The sequence below is a fragment of the Theropithecus gelada genome, chromosome 1, assembly GCF_003255815.1.
Source record: "Theropithecus gelada isolate Dixy chromosome 1, Tgel_1.0, whole genome shotgun sequence".
NCBI classification, from domain to species: Eukaryota; Metazoa; Chordata; class Mammalia; order Primates; family Cercopithecidae; genus Theropithecus; species Theropithecus gelada.
In genome coordinates this window covers 103,123,502-103,142,010 of record NC_037668.1, presented here as the reverse complement: position 1 = coordinate 103,142,010, position 18,509 = coordinate 103,123,502, and the positions used below count along the sequence as shown (strand labels likewise).

Below are 18,509 nucleotides of genomic sequence, written 5' to 3'. Positions count from 1 at the left end.
GCATTAATAGATTTAAATATCTCCTTATCATAGGTACCGAGAACACATTGTCTAAATTCCTACAATGCTGCCTGAGATGCTGCTTCTGGTGTTTGGAAAATGCAATAAAGTTTTTAAACAGAAATGCCTATATTATGGTAGGTAGATTATTTTTTATTTACTAAGCTGCTTCTTTGCAATCCCAAACATCATGTCTACATTGCCGTCTCTAAAGCACTTTTACATCATGCAGTTGAATTTATCACTATGCTGATATAAGGCTTATTAATCCAATGCCTGATTCAGGGATATGCTTCCCTAGTTGAGATAGTATCTGAACTATACTTTATTGTTACTGTCAATATTTTTTTTGAGAGCAAAAATATTACACACTTTGGAAACTTATAAGTGTGCTGGATAAAAAATGGTTTTATGTGTCTTTGGCATAGTTTAGTGGGAAGAAAGGGTATTTAATCTATGTTTCACTCTGAGAAGAAAATACTTTCTAATTCTGGAATTTACATAATTTTAAAGAAGAGTCTTATCCTTTTTATGAATCTTGTGTTAGAATGTGTGGAGATTGACAATGCTTAACTGACTTTTGTTTCCTATGGCACTATGGAAAGTCCTACATAGGCTTTTTAACATAAGGGATCCAGAAATATAATTTTTCTAACATTTAGAAAGCTACAGTATAACCTTTTGACATTTGCTTATTATCACAGTAGCACAGGGTCTGGAAAAGTGATAGAAATAGTTATGGAGATTCAAACAGTCATTAATTTACCTCCAATGAGAGTATTATGTTGAGCCTATTCATCAATAAATCAGGTTTAGTGAAAGGTATTGGGTTTCCTTAAGAGTAATTTTTTATGTAGAGACTACAATATTTAACCTTTTCAGCAATAAACTCTAGCCCAAACATTTTAAAGGCAGAAGCCATTATCTGGAATTTGAGAAAAAGACCTGCCTCTGTTTAAGGCTGTCTAATCCCCCAGAGTTTGAGGGCATACAGCATCGGAAGCACACCTGACTGTCAATGACCCTGAGAGTTGTGTAGAGCTGAGGACACACAGTGTGTCCCACAAATCCACATATTAGAAAGAAGAGTGGGGACAGCTCTACAAATGACAGGAATTAATTTGGTTACCTTCCTGTCATTGGATTGTCTTTTGATCTTGTTAGAGTATGTTACTGGCTCCAGAATAATATCAGCTGTCTTCCTCAGATTGCAATATATGGCAGAAACTTCTGCAGGTCAGCAAAAGATGCTTTCAATCTGCTGATGAGAAATGTTTTAAAGTAAGTAATCAGGCTGAACATTGTAATTTAACAATTTAATGAACCTTGAGCATTACATCCTTCACATGTTGTTTTTTAAAGTGTTGGTGGCATTATTAGATATGAATATTATCTTTTAACCTGATGGATTTAAATATTATCTCTCATACCATTAATTTATTTTCATATCTGAGAATTGTTGCTTCCATCATCCACCTGTGTCTTTAGGTCCATTGGCATTTTTTCATTTGTATTATCCCCTCTGCTCAAGAAATTCCCCCAGATGAACAACATTATCATCTTTCCTCCTCCCAGAATTGGTGGAGCCTGAGTGAACAAAATCAGAGAACAATACAGCATCCTGAGGACGCAGGGTGTCTATAGGATTCAAATCAGTGACAGAGGCTGACACCACCACTGCAGGGCTCCTGACAGCCCTACAATGCCATCTTCTGTTTACATTAAAAATAAGTCAGAACATCATCCATGAGTTCCACCATCATTTCTTCCAAAACAATTGCCAAATACAGTTTCAGCAAAGACACATCAAAATAAACTCATGAATATTTACTGTCATCAATTTCAAGTAACAAGTATATTTTAAACACAAAATTATACTTTCTTTTTTTTCTGATATTCAGAGTTGCAGTTACAGATGAAGTTACATACTTTGTATTATTCCTGGGGAAAATTCTAGTTGCTGGAAGTATAGGTAAGTAATCATGATGAAAATAATTTTTAAAAAGTTTAAAAGATGTTTGGAAGAACTGCTTTACTACAAAAAACTATATTCCTTTGCAAATGTATAATATACATGTTCTACCTTTTCAATGTAGGTGTTCTGGCCTTCCTATTCTTCACACAAAGACTGCCAGTGATTGCACAAGGACCAGCATCTTTAAATTACTACTGGGTACCTTTGCTGGTAAGAGTTGGTGTCTGAGTCATTGCAGACTGCTCTAATAAAAATACTATAGACTGGATGACTTAAACAACAGAAATTTATCCCTCACTGTTCTGAAGGCTGGGAAGTCCAAGATCAAGGTGCCAGCCAACTTGATTTCTGGTGAGGGCCCTCTTCCTGGTGAACAGAGAGACACCCTCCTGTATCTTCACATGGTGGCGAGAGAGAGAGAGATTATCTCTTTCATTTATCTTCTTATAAGGACACTAATCTGATCCTCCTGACCTAATCACCTCGTAAAGTTCCCACCTGCAAATAACATTGGGGCTTAGGACTTCGGCAAGTGAATTTAGGGGGTCCACAGTTCACTCCGTAGCAGCTGGGTATTGCTGATTCTGTGATTTATCAGAGATAGCACAATTTTTAAAAAGGAATAGGAGAAATAATAATGATAGCTAAAATTATTGGTCTTACTTTATGCCAACCCACATCCTACTTTAGAGACTGGGTTCTTTGGAAATAACCTGAGACAGAAGATTGCATGCAGAAGGTATGTCAGGAAGCTGTCTCTTGAGATACATTGGTAAGAAAGTGAGGAGGGCCGGATAGGTAGCAGGAGAAGCTGACCCATGCTGAAGTTACAGCTGAGGCCTCAGAATTGCAGGACATTCTGGCAAAGGGGCTGGACCTTTGTATGCTGCATCAGGCAGTTTTGGATCATGAACTGACCCCTGCATGAGGGTGTAACTTTGGGTGAGGAAATTCCCTGCAGGAAGGGCAATTCTTACTGAGGGAAGCAACCGAGTCATTAACAGCCTAGATTTCCAACAATTGAGGATGGATGAGGCAGTGTAGATCTGGGTGAAGCCCTGCAGTATCTATCATAATATATTAACTCATTTAACCCACATGTCAAAAATACTGTCGTTACTTACATTCTCCCCTCCCCCACTGCCAATTTTATGTAGGAGACACAGAGAGGTTAATTCACTTGTTGAGTGCCTGAGCTGTGATTCAAACCCAGGCAGTACATGCTCTTAATGCCTAATGCTTTATTGCCTTGGTGTACAAGATACTAAAACTGAGATATTTTTGCTAGGTACTGGGGGTGGCAGGAAGAAAATGGGCAGGTCATCAATGATAGACTGGATAAAGAAAATGTGTTACATATACACCTTGGAATACTATGCAGTTGTGAGAAAAAATGAGATCATGTTCTTTGCAGCAACATGGATGGAGCTGGAGGCTGTTATCCTAAGCAAACTGATACAGGAAGAGAAAACCAAATACTGCATGTTCTCACGTATAAGTGGTAGCTAAATATTGAATACACATAGACACAAAGGGGGAAACAACAGACACTGGGGCCTACTTGAGGGTGGAGGGTAGAAGGAGGGAGAAGATTGAAAAACTACCTATTGGGTACCATGCTTATTACCTGAGTGATGAAATAATCTGTACACCAAACCCCTATGACACACAATTTACTTATATGACAAACCTGTACATGTACACCTTAACCAAAAATAAAAGTTAAAAAAAAATTTAAAAAGAATTCAAAAGAATATTCCAGAAATAAAAACACTGACATCAACTGACTGAAGAGGTACAAAATATCATTGGCAAAATCTCTTTGCTTGATACAAAAATCTGTTCTCTCTTTCTTCTAAAAAGCTTGGCATATGGCCAGAATCCCTGGATCACTGTGTTGAGAAGAGTCGTTCTGTTATCTGGAACACCTATTATAAACTGTTACCCTAGGGAGAAATAAACCTCTCTTTTTTTGAGAAAAAAGAAAGGAAAGAAAGAAAGAAGAGAGAGAGAGAGAGAGAGAGAAAGAAAAGAAAGAAAGAAAGAAAGAAAGAAAGAAAGAAAGAAAGAAAGAAAGAAAGAAAGAAGGAAGGAAGGAAGGAAGGAAGGAAGGAAGGAAGGAAGGAAGGAAGGAAGGAAGGAAAGAAAGAAAGAAAGAAAGAAAGAAAGAAAGAAAGAAAGAAAGAAAGAAAGAGAGAAAGAAAGAAGAGAGAGAGAGACAGAGAGAGAAAGGAAGGAAGGGAGGGAGGGAGAGAGAGAGAAAGAGAGAGAGAAAGGAAGGGAGGGAGGGAGAGAGAGAGAAAGAGAGAGAGAAAGGAAGGAAGGGAGGGAGGGAGAGAGAGAAGGAAGGGAGGGAGGGAGGGGAGGGAGGGAGGCAGGGAAAGAGGGAGAGAAGGAAGGAAGGAAGGAGGGAAGGAAGGAAGGAAGGAGGGAAGGAAGGAAGGAAGGAAGGAAGGAAGGAAGGGAGGGAGGGAGGGAGGGGAAGGGAGGGAAGGAAGGAGGGAGGGAGGGAAGGAAGGAAGGAAGGAAGGAAAAAGAAATGAAAAGAAAAGGAAATAGTACCCCCCCAAAAAGAAAAAAAAAAGGCAGTTAATGTAATAAAACTTGTTTAAGTCTCAGTACAAAATATGCAGAAGCATTATGATTGAACTTTTTGGTTTCTACATTAAACTCTTTTTCCCATACAGAGTACTTCAAAACTTTCTCATCATGGCTTTCATTTATAGCTGCATTATTCTTCTTCTGGGCAAAGTAAATGACATATTGGTTCTCTTCTTTATCCATTTACAGACGGTCATTTTGGGGTCTTACCTGATTGCACATGGGTTCTTCAGCGTCTATGCAATGTGTGTTGAAACAATTTTCATCTGCTTCTGTGAGTATTTAGTATGTGTGTGTGTTTTCCCCCTTCAGTGGATAACTAAAAGGTGAGATGGTGAAGGCCCAAGTCCTTAGCTGACTTGGAGATCTGCTGTTACCTGGCTGCAACCACAAAACGTGTTTATCTGGAAAGAGGTATTGCTTAGTAGATGTTCTTTAAACCTTAATACCTGAGAAATAAGTCAGATGCAGAGAGACAAATACTTCATGATCTCACTTACATGTAGAATCTAAAAGAGTCAAACTCATAGAAACAGAGTAGAGGGGTGCTGACCAGAGACTGAAGGGTCAGTAAAATAGAGATGTTGGTCAAAGGGTACAAACTTTGAGTTATGCAGGATGAATAAATTATGACACTCACATGTACAGCATGGTGACTATAGTTAATAATACTGTATTGTTAACTTGAAATTTGCTAAGCTCTTAGGTATTCTCACCACACACGCACACAAAGATAACTATGGGAGGTTATAGACATGTTCATTAGCTTGACTGTGGCAATCATTTTACAATATATTCATATATCAAAACATTATACACCTTAAATATTTACAATTGTTATTTGTTAATTATCTCTCAATAAAGTTGGAGAAAAAAATTACACCTCAACAAAGCTTGGGGAAAAATACACAATTTAAAAAGAAATCTTAACAGCTAAGAGAATGGAGTTTGCAAAGCACAGAAGAGTCAACTACTGAAATGAACCTCAGTCTTCATGGCATACTGTTAGCATGAAATTATTTTGTTCATTTCTTGATTTTTTAAGTAAATAACAATGATTGGCTTCTGCCATGCTTTATTAACAGAACTGAAGACATAACTGGACTCTGGGAACTAGATATGTGGAATTCTTTACGGAGAAGATTTATAAATTCTGATAAAGCCAAGATGACAAAGTGGTTTCAAGGACATATAGGGCCAATTCAAACTGTGCATCACAATGACAAATGGATAGGATGCAGAGAGGAGTGCCTCTAGGAAACAGTTGGATTAATTTTGATACATATAGTTAAAATACTTCTTTAGAGCTTTCATCACTGACTTATACATGATGCTCCTATAGTTGCATATGCAACTCCCAAACACAAAATAGGGTTTTCTTTTTTTGGCTAGGCACTGTCACTCATACCTGTAATCTAAGTGCCTTGAGAGGCCAAGATGGGGAGAATTGCTTGAGACCAGTCTGGGCAACATAATGAGACCCTATCTCTACTAAATAAATAAATAAATAGATAAATAAATAAATAAATAAATAAATAAATAAATAAATAAGTCAGGCATGGTTACACACACCTCTAGTCCTAGCTACCCAGGAGGCTAGGTGGGAGGATCACTTGGGCCCAAGAGTTCAAGGCTGCAGTGAGCTATGATTGTGTCACTGTATTCCAGCCTGAGTAACAGCAAGATCTTGGCTCTGAGAAAAAAAAGGATTTTTTAAATATTAGTACCTCACCTGAAAAGTCCTGGAGAACCTAGTATCTAGCAGAAGGTTAATCTAGCCCTCACCTTCCATGCCATTTCTTTGGCAAACCAACAGAAAGTAGAGTCAGTAAGTAAAAGAGCAGAACTTATTAGCTGCACAACTACACATCCTGGGAGATTATTTCTTTAGCACATTGCCCTTAAGAGAAACAGAGAACATTTACTGTCTGACAGGCCATTACTGAGCAATCCACTTGTATAAAACTAACAGTTTGCATTTTAGAGTAACCCACAGCACCAACTTCACACTGGGATCAAGAGAGAAGATAACTATAAGGAGATATATTCAAAGAAAACCTAGAAAATAGTTTGGCCTTGTTTTTTGCTTGTTTGTTTGTTTGTTTCTGAGCCTATTAAAATCAATAACCGGACAAAGAATTCAGGAGAACTTTATGTACTAGTTAGCTCTTCCTCTGGTTGTAATAGGAATTAAAATGTTTAATGTTTTCCTAGTGCTTCAGTGGTTTAAGAAAAGCTATCTATCAACAAAACATCACATGAACAAACAGTTCAGTATGGGATGGAAGAAGGAGCACGAGTAAGGTTATTCGTGCTAAAACACGATGGAGACAGGGCTCTGGAATGCTCAAAGATCTCTCCTTTCATCTCTAACACTAATCATGGGAGCAATACCTGGAAATCACTGTGTGGCCTTCCCCATTCTTGTAGCTGAAAATACTTATCAAAATTTGTCTCAGGAAATGTCTGGAACCTACTAGTTTCCAGTCTTTGCAAGTTTTGGCTAATATGTTGATTTTAAGTTTGGCAGTTGATTTTGAATTTGGACAGTAAGAAATGTTTTCCACCATCTTTATTAATCAATTGCCAACTCCTTGAAAGCCAGGTACATCAGCTTGATTCAGTGTATTGCATGTTGACATGAATCACTTCCTTACAGAGACTCTTGTCTGTGATAACAAAGAACAAGGAAACTTAAATTGTGTTTCTCTTCCTCCCCTAGCTGTTACTATGGGCAACATCATACTTTGTAAAATATTCTTCTTAAATGATGCCCTGAGCCAAATTCTGAATGTGTAGATTGATTGATTGATTGATTGATCGATTCCTATTATCTTGGCTGACAGAAAACCGGTGATTTTTACAATGCCAACCATTTGTAAACACTTCATTTTTAGAAACATGGAATCTTTTTATTATTACAAGGTGCTAAGATTCATGATCCCAGAGTGGGAAAAAAAATAATAGTTGTAGATGATTATTAATGTGATCCAGGCCAGACTTCTTACTGGTACCTCAAGAGTAATAACAAGATAGCTATGTTATATATAGCAGTAATCCCTCCTTATCCATGGGGGATACATTCCAAGACCTCCGGACATGCCAGAATTCTCTAATAGTACCAAATTCAATTGCTGTCAATTGGAACATGTTTCCGTGTATGTCTTCCATCCACAAATGTAATGCCTTTTCCATCCTAACTAAGCACTTATCATACACTGTGGCCATAACTTTTGCAGTTTGAGATACAACAACAAAAGTAGCTTAAAATTCTTTTTTCTTCTTCACAATTTCACGTATAGATGATTTGTTCTGCCAGGTATGGTGGCTCATGCCTGGAATCCCAACACTTTGGGAGGCTGAGGCAGACATATCACTTGAGGTCAGGAGTTTGAGACCAGCCTGACCAACATAGCGAAACCCTGTCTCTACAAATAATACAAAAATTAGCCAGGCATGGTGGTGGGCACCTGTAATCCCAGCTACTGGGGAGGCTGAGGCAACAGCACCACTTGAACCTGAGAGGCAGAGGCTGCAGTGAACCGAGATCACACCACTGCACTCCAGCCTAGGTGACAGAGCGAGACTTTGCCTCAAACAAACAAAAAACCGAAGAAGATTTGTTCTTACATAGATCTTAGCAACCTCAGCATACGTTTATTTCTTATTAACTCGAGAACTTTCACCTTTTCACTTAAAGGAAGTATTTTACAGATTCTCTTTGGCATATCCAAATTGCCAGCAATGCTAATCTTGGAATTTGAGGCCATTATTAACTAAAATAAGGGTTACCTGAACACAAGCACTGTGATCTTGCAACAGATAACTAAGAAGGCTACTAAGTGACTAAGGGAAGGGCATCCTAGACAGTGAGGTGATGCTGGATAAAGGGAGGATCCCCTGCCAGGGTGGGATAGAGCTTGACGGTTTGAGGTCTCATTATGCTACTCATAATAGTATACACTTTAAAATTAATAAAGTATTTATTTCTGGAATTTTGCATTTCATATTTCTGGACCTTGGGTAACTAAAACCACAGAAAGTGAAACTGTAGACAGCAAAACTGTGGATAAGAGGGGACTATTGTATAGAAATAGGATTAAGGACAAAAAAACAAAATGCTCAGCGTCTGTCATGTTCCCTCCTTTGCTTTTCATTTTGTATGTGAGGAAGGTCACTGTGAGGGCTAGTAGAAATCTACTAAACCAGTGACCCAACTACTCCCAAGAGTACAGCTACTATCTGCTGTGAACTGTATATATCTGGGGGAGGCTTAATTTCATGCAAATGTATCCTTGTTTCTCAGCATAATTCTGGTGCTTCCCCCCAACTACCCAGCAGGTGGGTGGTCAGTGAACATGTCATCAATTTAATATTAGCCTAAGCAAAGCTGAAAAGTAAATTAACATATTACAAGAGTCAGAATACATTGATATTAGCTTTCAAATATAATCTGAGGAAGACTGCAAAAACTTAGGACAGGGTGCCTTATAGTTAAGTAGAACAAGAACAAAACTAGGTGTCAAGAGGCTGAGTCCCTATCTCATCCTATTTACCTCAGAGCCTTTGACTTCAGCAGAGTTTTTTTTTTTATCCCTGGGCCTCAGGGTCTTCGTCTGTAATATTAGAGTATGGACTACCATTAGAAGTGACTTGAAAGTCTGAAATTCTGTTATTATTCTACATTTATCACAGAATTAATACACTTTCTATTCAGCCCATCCCGGAAGATTTGGCAATTTATATCTTTCTGAAATGAACAGTTACAGGATTTAAAGATGACATTTTTGAAGGGACACAGAATATCTTCTTAGCCTTTAAAGTATCAAAATACATCTCTTTGGGAATGGGAGGGATTTAGGAAGTTTCAGTGTTTCCTGGCAGAGGTTGAGGCTTCTTGCCTTGCCCAGCATCAGCAAGTAAACTGCACTAATTTGTCTTATATTTGACTTTCTAACACTGATTTTTCTGATTTTTCCCTGTTCGACCCACCAATTTATAAAAATGTGTATAATTGTTCTGCTGCTGCTGCTTTTGTCTGCTTTGGCTGCTGCATATACAGGTGAAGATCTGGAAAGAAATGATGGATCTACAGAAAAACCCTACTTCATAACCCCTAACCTGCACGGAATTCTGATCAAGAAGCAACTAGTTCCCCAGAAGCAGAAAGAGTAGAAAAGCTCCAAACAGTGACACTCACTTTTAAGTAGAAGTTGTGTAAATTAGGTTGATTGTAATTTGGAAATGTCGCTTTTGAGTAATGTGAAATTTCTGTGCTTAATTCTAAAAAGTCAGCACCTGGTGCCACCTGAGGTGTCAGGTATTTGGTGATGTTAGCTGCTGTCTGCTTTATAGACGGTGGTCCCAGCTAAAGATCAAAATGTTAATGTCAAACGTTTTTTAAAATCTGTAGCCGAGAGTGTTTTAATAACTTTTATAACTCAGTGTGCTGTTTCCATTGCAGCACTTTGATAGCCTTTCTTTTTATAAGTGTATATTTGTAAAGGATATTCAGGCAATTTTTGAAAACACTATAAATGTGTAATTAATTAGCCATAAAATATTGATTTATAGTTAACCAGCCTATGGTACTAAATTTGTAAATATGGTGCTATGGTTATATTTATACTGTTCGAGCTGGTGGACAACTCTCTAAACTGTGATTAAACTTGTATTAATGGTTCCCTAGGAAGTATATTTCAGTGAGTCATGTCCATAACAAACATAGATGTTGGTGTTATACAGGTTCTACGGAGAGCATTACTGGGTAAAAAATACTGTGGAACCTTCAGGCCCATTCTGTTTTAGTGAAATGATGTTTATAGTGAAGTCGAATCTGAGTTCTGGAGTGTCATTTCCAACAACATGAACCTCTGTCCATGATGAAAATATTCTGAACAAAACTGAAATTGTTACATAACTCATGCCTTTTGTCTTTAACCCAAATTTCTTATTCCCACTATATAGAAAATCAATATGAATTTGTTTCAGAAGAGTGATTATATCTTTTCATGAGCATACCTGTGTTTCTAGATTAAAGAGATTGTGTAGCTTTGTTCTACAAAAGGTTTGATTTTGTCTCACCTTTCAGTGAGGAAAGAGAAAAGTAAGACAATTCAGATTTTACCCTAAGGAAATATACTGTCAGCCCTCCATCATCTAATACCTTCATGAGGGAAATACTGCAGGTTAGGAACTCTCTCCCTGCAGGGCTTAGGAGGAGAGTTGTTGCCACCTGCCACCCTTGGCTGCCTGAGGTTTCTGATAGTCATGTGTAAGTTTTGAACGGCAGAACAAAGCGTGAGTCAGACACACACCTTGCCGAGCCATCCTCTGTGTGCAAATGTGTATGATGCGGTTAACCGTGTAAAAATGCACCCCTAAAGGAGCATTGAATCAATTTGTATTTTCTTGGCTTTTACTGTAAGCTTTGTGTATAAGGATTATTTATGTATTGACAGAAAGGAACATGTTGATCTAACATGTTGATCTGAATATCACCTATATATCCAAGAAAAGAGTCAGAAATGTATTATTGTGTTATAGATTGATCTAAATACGTATTAATTATCTTCAAGTGTAGAAACATAGATTTAAACTGACTCTGTGGCAGATTAATTAATAGCAATAGCCAATGAATAGGGAAGATTTTTAATATATAATGACTACCAGCTTGTTCTTGGCTTACATTCTTGAGATTATTGTATTCAAAAGTGTCGGCTGGCTTCACATTTTGGCAAAGAGCCTTCTGCATTCTTATTCTCCTTGAAGCATAATGCAGATAATAATGACAACTTATCTTTCTCGATTATTATTATTTTATTATTCAACAAGACAAGGGCCACAACAAAGGACCAGTAGAATAGTGACCTCTACCTGAGAATTTGTTGTAACTATAAATGTCTATGCTCTGCCCAAGAGATTCTGATATACTGTGATTTGATGTAAGCCAAGATGTGAATTATTATAAAGTTCTCTAGTTGATTCTGATACACATAAAAGTTGAAAAATTGGCCAGGTGCGGTGTCTCACGCCTGTAATCCCGGCACTTTGGGAGTCCAAGATGGACAGATCACTTGAGACTAGGAGTTCCAGATCAGCCTAGGCAACATGGTGAACCATCTTTATAAAAAATATAAAAATTAGCCAAGTGTGGTGGCGCACACCTGTAGTCTCACCTACTTGGGAGGCTGAAATGTGAGGGTGATTTGAGCCCAAGAGGTCGAGGCTGCAGTGAGCCATGATCACACCACTGCACTCCAGCCTGGGTGACAGAGAAAAACCCTGTTTTAAAAAAAAAAGTTGAAAAATCACTTGAATAAAATATAAATCAACACATAAAACTAGTTGCCAATTTATACTATGAGCTAACGTCTAGTCAGAAAAATATTCTCCATTTACTACTTATTTGTGTAATTGAAATGTGTAGAATAAAAATGAGCATTGTTTTTGGGAAGATATTTAGAAGCCATTTTCTTACAAAGCAATTAAACTAAAAACTGTGAAAAACTAGGGCAATGTTCCTCAAAATTTGCAGTGGATGTGTTTGAAATCTAAAATTTCACAATTATTAGTTTTCCAGGCTATACTATCTACATTATTGATGGCAAAACAAAATCAATTTTAAACAAATATAGTAATTTAGAAAGTAAATTGAAAAAAGAAGGTGAAAGTTATTTTTTCAATCTTGCAACTGAAAGACACGCAATATTGTCAGAATCTGACCTGTTACACAGAATGAAATAATATCTACTGACATAATCACAAGGGCTGATTGTTTTCTCATAACTATGTTTACAATAATGTTGATGCCAAACTATGCTGTTTAAAAAACAAAAACAAAAACAAACAAAAAGAGGATTTTGAACTGCTGTAAAGCGAGTATACAGCAGATGGCGATGTTACTTCTCTTACAGTTCTGCTTTGATATTTACTCTGTACCATTCTTCCTCCTAGTGGAAGATTTAGAAAGAAATGATGGTTCTACTGCAAGACCTTATTACGTGAGTCAACCTCTGCTGAAGATTTTCCAGGAGGAAAATCTACAAACTAAGCAGCAGTAGAAGAGCAAACTGGTCGTCTTACAGCTGTGTGTTACCTTTTCTCCATCTGCTGTGTCCGTGCAACATTTGTTTCATAAGTGCTTTGTGTTTAGCAACACTGTATTTACGACCTTGTTGGCTTGCATTTGCATGTTTTATACCAAAGCTTATACTGTAATATGTGAAGCCATCAGAAATCGCAAGGGAATTGTTAATAACATAAAACATTTTTATACTAAGATCATTTGTTTTGTAATTCATTTTTAAAGAGTGGCTTGGATGTTTTGAAAATAATACTGAATATGTTAATATTCTTTTAAATCTTAGATTGAAAAATGATACATTATTTAAATTGATAGCTCCTAATATATTTTTAAAATTAAAACTAAAAGACTTCTTCTGCAGGGAAAATTGGTCAGCAAAATGAAATTAAAAAGTTTAAAGCTTTTCCCACTCTTGTTGGACAGTAAATCAGTGAAAGGACTGCCCCACTTCAGAGTTTGCTCTCTTTAAGTATAGAATGTTTCCTCTTAAACAAATTGCCAATCATCCAGCCTTTACTACTTCGCCCTCTGACAAAGTGCCTTACTGGCTATTTAATATTACCCAGCTTTTATGGGCAAGTTTACAAACATTGTTTTTAAAAAAATTAAAACCTGCAATGTTTCGTGATTAAAACAAGTCTTCTTGCATTTGTTTCACTCTTAGCTCACTGATTGGAAAACATTTGTCATTTTGCTCTGTTTGATATCCTCACTATTATGGAATACATTGTGCAGCTAAACAATTTCCCTTGCGCCTAGTGGACATTCCTGAATGTGTACTACACGCAAGAAGAAACAAACCCCGAAAGAACACTTGTTGGATTTCCTTCTTTCTTTCTTTTATCTTTTTTTTTTACTAAAAGAGAAGTTTTAAAATGAAATGTTTTCTATAGTAGATCTTTGAAAATACAATAGGTATAATACTGCATTTCTCAGTGTTTTACAAAGATCAGAAAGGGAATCTTCTAGGAATTACAAAGGGAAACTTTACTCCTCGAGAGGGTGCTCACAGATGTCATGTACTGAACAGCTCCCTTTTAAATGATCATTTATTTTCATCAAAGCCTATTCTATATATGCCATTTCATTTTCTAACTTTTGGTATGAAAAAATCAGTTTACTTATAATATGTTAGTTGTATTGTGCTACTAGAAACAGGAACATAATTTTCAATTCAGTTTTAAATAATTTTACCAGTACTACTAACTTTTAAGGAAATTCAGTTGGTTACTCCGTGTTACAGAAAGAGTTCATAAAAGTATTCACCCTAAGAGAATGTCAATCATATAATGATAATTTGTGAAAGCTTTGAGAGTCAATCATCAGTAAGTTACTATCAGTTTATAAAATATTATCACATTTGTTTAAATGTGACTTTAGATACTTTTATGCCAAAAATAAACCCACATGAGCACATGACAGTCTGAGCTCTATAATCAGTGTGCTTCTGCTGTGCAGAAATGTTAGAAATGTATTGTCTAAATATCTTTGATAATTAAAATGTTTAATATTTAATGAAATTTGTTGTTACTTATTGTTTTAAAACTATTTGTTTTTTCTTTTAATAAAGATTTAAATAAGAAATATCTGTCTGTCTTTTGATTTAAGCTAGAAAAAGAGAAAAGCTTTTGCTTTCAAAACCCACTATACTATGACAGTATCTTCTCTGTACCAAATGTCTAGGTGGGTTTTTAATTTTTATCTAGATTTATATTTTTAAAATTTCCACTTTTCTCCAGCTGTGCGTTGACAAATCAAGTAACTGAAACTGATAACTTATACAAAGGAAATAAGTCAAAGCTAAATGGATGAGATACAAAAAAATTTTTTAAAACTCAAAATTTTTTTTAAAGCCTAAATTAGTCAGTTGTTCTTTGTTTTTATTTGCCAAAGATTTGCTCAGTCCTTCATTTCATTTTGTCAAAATTTATAGAAGGAAAATGTCATTATTTTCAAGGCAGGTATAAATTTAGAGGCCCTAAAGGATATGAACACCAATTAACAGTAGTTTCCTAAAGCAAGATTAAACATAACTATCACTGATTTATGTTAAGCTAAATTTTAAAACAAATATATTGGTGTCTTTTCCTAGGTTGAATTATATATTAAATCTTCAAAATTAATTATTATTTAAAATTTTATGGGTTTCTGGGTTTTTTTTGTTTTTTTTTTTGTTTGTTTGTTTGTTTGTTTGTTTTTGAGATGGAGTCCTGCTCTGTCTCCCAGGCTGGAGTGCAGTGGCACAATCTCCTCTCACTGCAACCTCCATCTCCCTCATTCAAGCAATTCTCCTGCCTCAACCTCCCGTGTATCTGGGACTACAGGTGCCCGCCACCATGCCTGGCTAATTTTTGTATTTTTAGTAGAGACGGGGTTTTACCATATTGGCGAAGCTGGTCTTGAACTCCTGACCTCAGGTAATCTACCCGACTTGGCCTCCCAAAGTGCTGGGATTACAGGCGTGAGCCACTGCGCCCAGTCCTAAAATTTAATGGGTTTCTTTCAACGAAAACATTGAACAATGATCTTGCAGTTTTCAGTGTTCTTTTAAAATAAGAACACGTTAATAAGATAATAAGATAATAAAATAAGACATTATATTAATATAGCTAATTATTCTTTTTTATTTGAAATATAATATGTGGTTTCCAAAAGAAATTCAAATTCTGCTTTACGTCTTAAAAACGCCTACTTTTAGATAAAGCACTTATGTTGGTAAATAAATGATATACAATTGTGCAATGATTAATTTGGTTTTCCTATGTGCCTAAAGAGCTTAAAAAGAGTTAATGTGTCTGTATAGTAAAATCACACTATGAAAGGTTCTATGGCATTGTCAGGGGCCATATAATTCTTACTTAAACTAATATTGGAAAACAGGCTCTGTGTAACAATTTCTCACTTTTCTTTTAGCATACAGCTGACTAGCACTCATTCCAATGTATGTTCTTTCACTTTTACAAGTGGTGCCTCAGGAAATTGTTCTTAAACTCTAACCGGCATAGTAATTATCTCCCGTATTATCTGGTTCTGGATTGGGGAACATGCTTTATAAATCAGCTTTTGTTGGCAAAAGATATGGGGACAAATTTGAACTAAAATCATTATTGCAGACCATAGTGTATGAAATGACATCTTAACGTTTTTTCCAGTTTCTTGCAAATGTTAACCTTAGATTTGTGCAAATGATTGTTTTATAATAAAATATAGATATAAGAATACAATTCAATAAATCATTAATGAAAAAATCAATATAGCAGATGCACATTCCATAGATATTAACAACTTTGGGTCTTATCTAATTCTCATTATCTAGGTCTAATAAATAAAGTAAGTAAAAAACCAAATATACATATGTGAGATATATACACACACACACACACACACATATATATATATAGAGAGAGAGAGAGAAAAAAAACAGAAAAAACATTACTTCTTCGCAGTTACTTCCCATATTAGGGCTAAAAATGGGCATTAAAGACATTTCTCTCCGGACCTAGCTGAGTTACTTCTGGTTATTAGTGAATCAATCATCATCCAGAAAACAAAGCCAACCCCCATTAAAACAAATGTGAGGCCGGGCGCAGTGGCTCACGCCTGCAATTCCAACACTTTGGGAGATCGAGGCAGGCAGATCACGAGGTCAGGAGATCGAAACCATCCTGGCTAACATGTTGAAACCCCGTCTCTATTAAAAATACAAAAAATTAGCTGGGCATGGTGGCACGCACCTGTAGTCCCAGCTTCTCAGGAGGCTGAAGCAGGAGAATGTTCAACCTCCGCGAGGCGGAGGTTGCAGTGAGCTGAGAATGTGCCACTATATTCCAGCCTAGGCAACAGAATGAAACTCTGTCTCAAAAAAAAAAGTGAATTCATTCATTCATGGACATGGATTATCATTTATTCAAGGCTTAGACAATAGAATGATGTTACCATCATGGACCCTATTAAATATATCAGGTCAAACTGAACTGCCCTTTCCCCCATTTACAACTTTGCAATTGCTTGGAAAGAAAGGCAGCCAAAATGTGTAGAATCTGGCAACATCTTCTTTCATGGTTTCTGCACTGGGGGAAAAGGGACCGTTATGTGACACATTTAAAAGCAAGCAATTCAATTTTACTATTTGAAGTCACTAGCTTTATTTTCTTTAAATTTAACTCCTTGGCTTTTTTTTTTCTTTTGTATTTACTGTATGAATCAAAATAATTTAAGCAAGTGGGGAAATTGCGAATGCAAGTAAAACACCCTTCTACTACTGGCTCAAAAACATGATACATCTTCACCTTTTGTCCCTTTGCAGTTAAAGAGCACAGTATGTTAACAAGGGTGGGAAAGGCTTATCAAAAGAGAAAGATGTTTTCATTCTACATATAAATTAATGTGGAGCCTGAACTTGATCCATTGTTAGAATAACCTTGGAATCTCCACATTCTTCCAGGCAGATGAATGTGTACTGCTGCATGTGTGTCTGCACAGAAAGGAGAAAATGAAGGTAGGATGTTGTGAAAAGCATTGGTATCCAAGGAGAGACGGGAGAACCTAAAACACAAAAATCTCTAGTGGGTCCAAGAGGGCAATGTTACAGGAATTGGGGTGCTTTCTGAATGCAATTCATAAACCTATTGAAAAAGAAACTCAATAGCAAATCATAAGCTAATAATTAAGCAAATAAAAATATTTTTGATCCTCTGATAGCATTGAAGCCAACTGTGTTACAATGAAACTCATCACATACTTATTTGCATTTAGCCTAAACAAATAAAAAGAATGGGATGTCCCAATATGATTTATGACTAAGGGATTCAAAAACATCTGCCTCTTTTTCACAGTGCTTTTGCATGTTAGCCAAAGCTTTGCTGTCATGATGAGCTTGTGTTTTTCTCTCTTTCCTCTCAACACCAAGATGAATTCTTTTTCAGATCTTCCCTGTCATTTCCTTTCCTCCAACTCAATCTCTTATCTAATTTTCCCTGGCTTACAAAAATCTGAATTTCTAATAAGGTATTTGGGAGGAAATGGAGGTGGAAGAGGAAAAAAAAATATGAAAACGAAGACTTGAACCAGCAGGTTGGTTTGTGGTATGGACTGGCAGAGTTCTGAATTAGTTCTGAACCATGCTAGGGCATAAGGAAAGGCAAATGACAGAGCCCCGTGATGTAGCATGGAGGCTGTTAGTTCAGGCTTGAGAAATAGGCCAGGGGAACTTTCCAAAGTCACTCTGTTACTCTGCAACCACAGGCAAGGTGTTAAACTGCTCAAAGACTTCCTCAACTGACAAGTGAAGTAAGCCCCCTTCTCACAATGCTGCTGAAAATATAACATCAGAGTGAGCATCATATCCATTATTGAGGACTGGTACCTAAAGTTGGGCAATGCCTGTTAGCATTAACAGTGATATTCTCTTGACTGAGGTCTTTCAGCACCTGGACTTTACTACTGCTGTCCTACCCCAGTGGACAGTTTATTTGGGCCTCTCTGAGAAGCTAGCGAAGGGCATCGCAGTACTGGAAGACTCTTCCCACTACCATCCCTGCACCCAGGCCACAGTAAATGAGAAGATATAGGTGACTTTCCCTCCTTCTCTGGAGTTTCATTCCAAATCCCACATGAGACTTTTAACATAGCTTGAATTCTTGGGTCACTGATGACAGACTCTTTCAGAGTACCCAAGAGGAAGTTCACTGAGATTTCAGCTCTCCTGTCTCATGCTTCTTCACCATTACCTTTCTCTTAAATCCTGACTTTAAGCCAGGTTTGTGAAGTTGGCAAATTGAATGGCATTTCTAGAGTTCCTTAACCTTTACTTGTTCTCTAAACAATTCTTGAAGCTGAGTAACAGTT

The 18,509-nt window shown here is 36.7% G+C and overlaps 1 protein-coding gene across 3 annotated transcripts in view; it reads left to right on the top strand.

The window, feature by feature from the left end:
- Positions 1-14,246, top strand: part of SLC44A5 (solute carrier family 44 member 5) — a 412,555-nt gene extending 398,309 nt beyond the window's left edge. The window contains exons 19-24 of one of the 3 annotated variants that reach the window (XM_025392182.1): positions 34-137; positions 1,208-1,281; positions 1,902-1,972; positions 2,097-2,185; positions 4,766-4,850; positions 12,533-14,246. In XM_025392182.1, coding sequence (XP_025247967.1) covers positions 34-137; positions 1,208-1,281; positions 1,902-1,972; positions 2,097-2,185; positions 4,766-4,850; positions 12,533-12,639 — 530 coding nt within the window. In that variant the 3' untranslated portion in view covers positions 12,640-14,246. Of the gene's footprint in view, positions 1-33; positions 138-1,207; positions 1,282-1,901; positions 1,973-2,096; positions 2,186-4,765; positions 4,851-9,638; positions 12,425-12,532 lie in introns of those variants that run through there. The other 2 variants (XM_025392189.1, XM_025392173.1) reach the window with 2 other exon arrangements.
- The last annotated feature ends 4,263 nt before the right edge of the window (positions 14,247-18,509 follow it).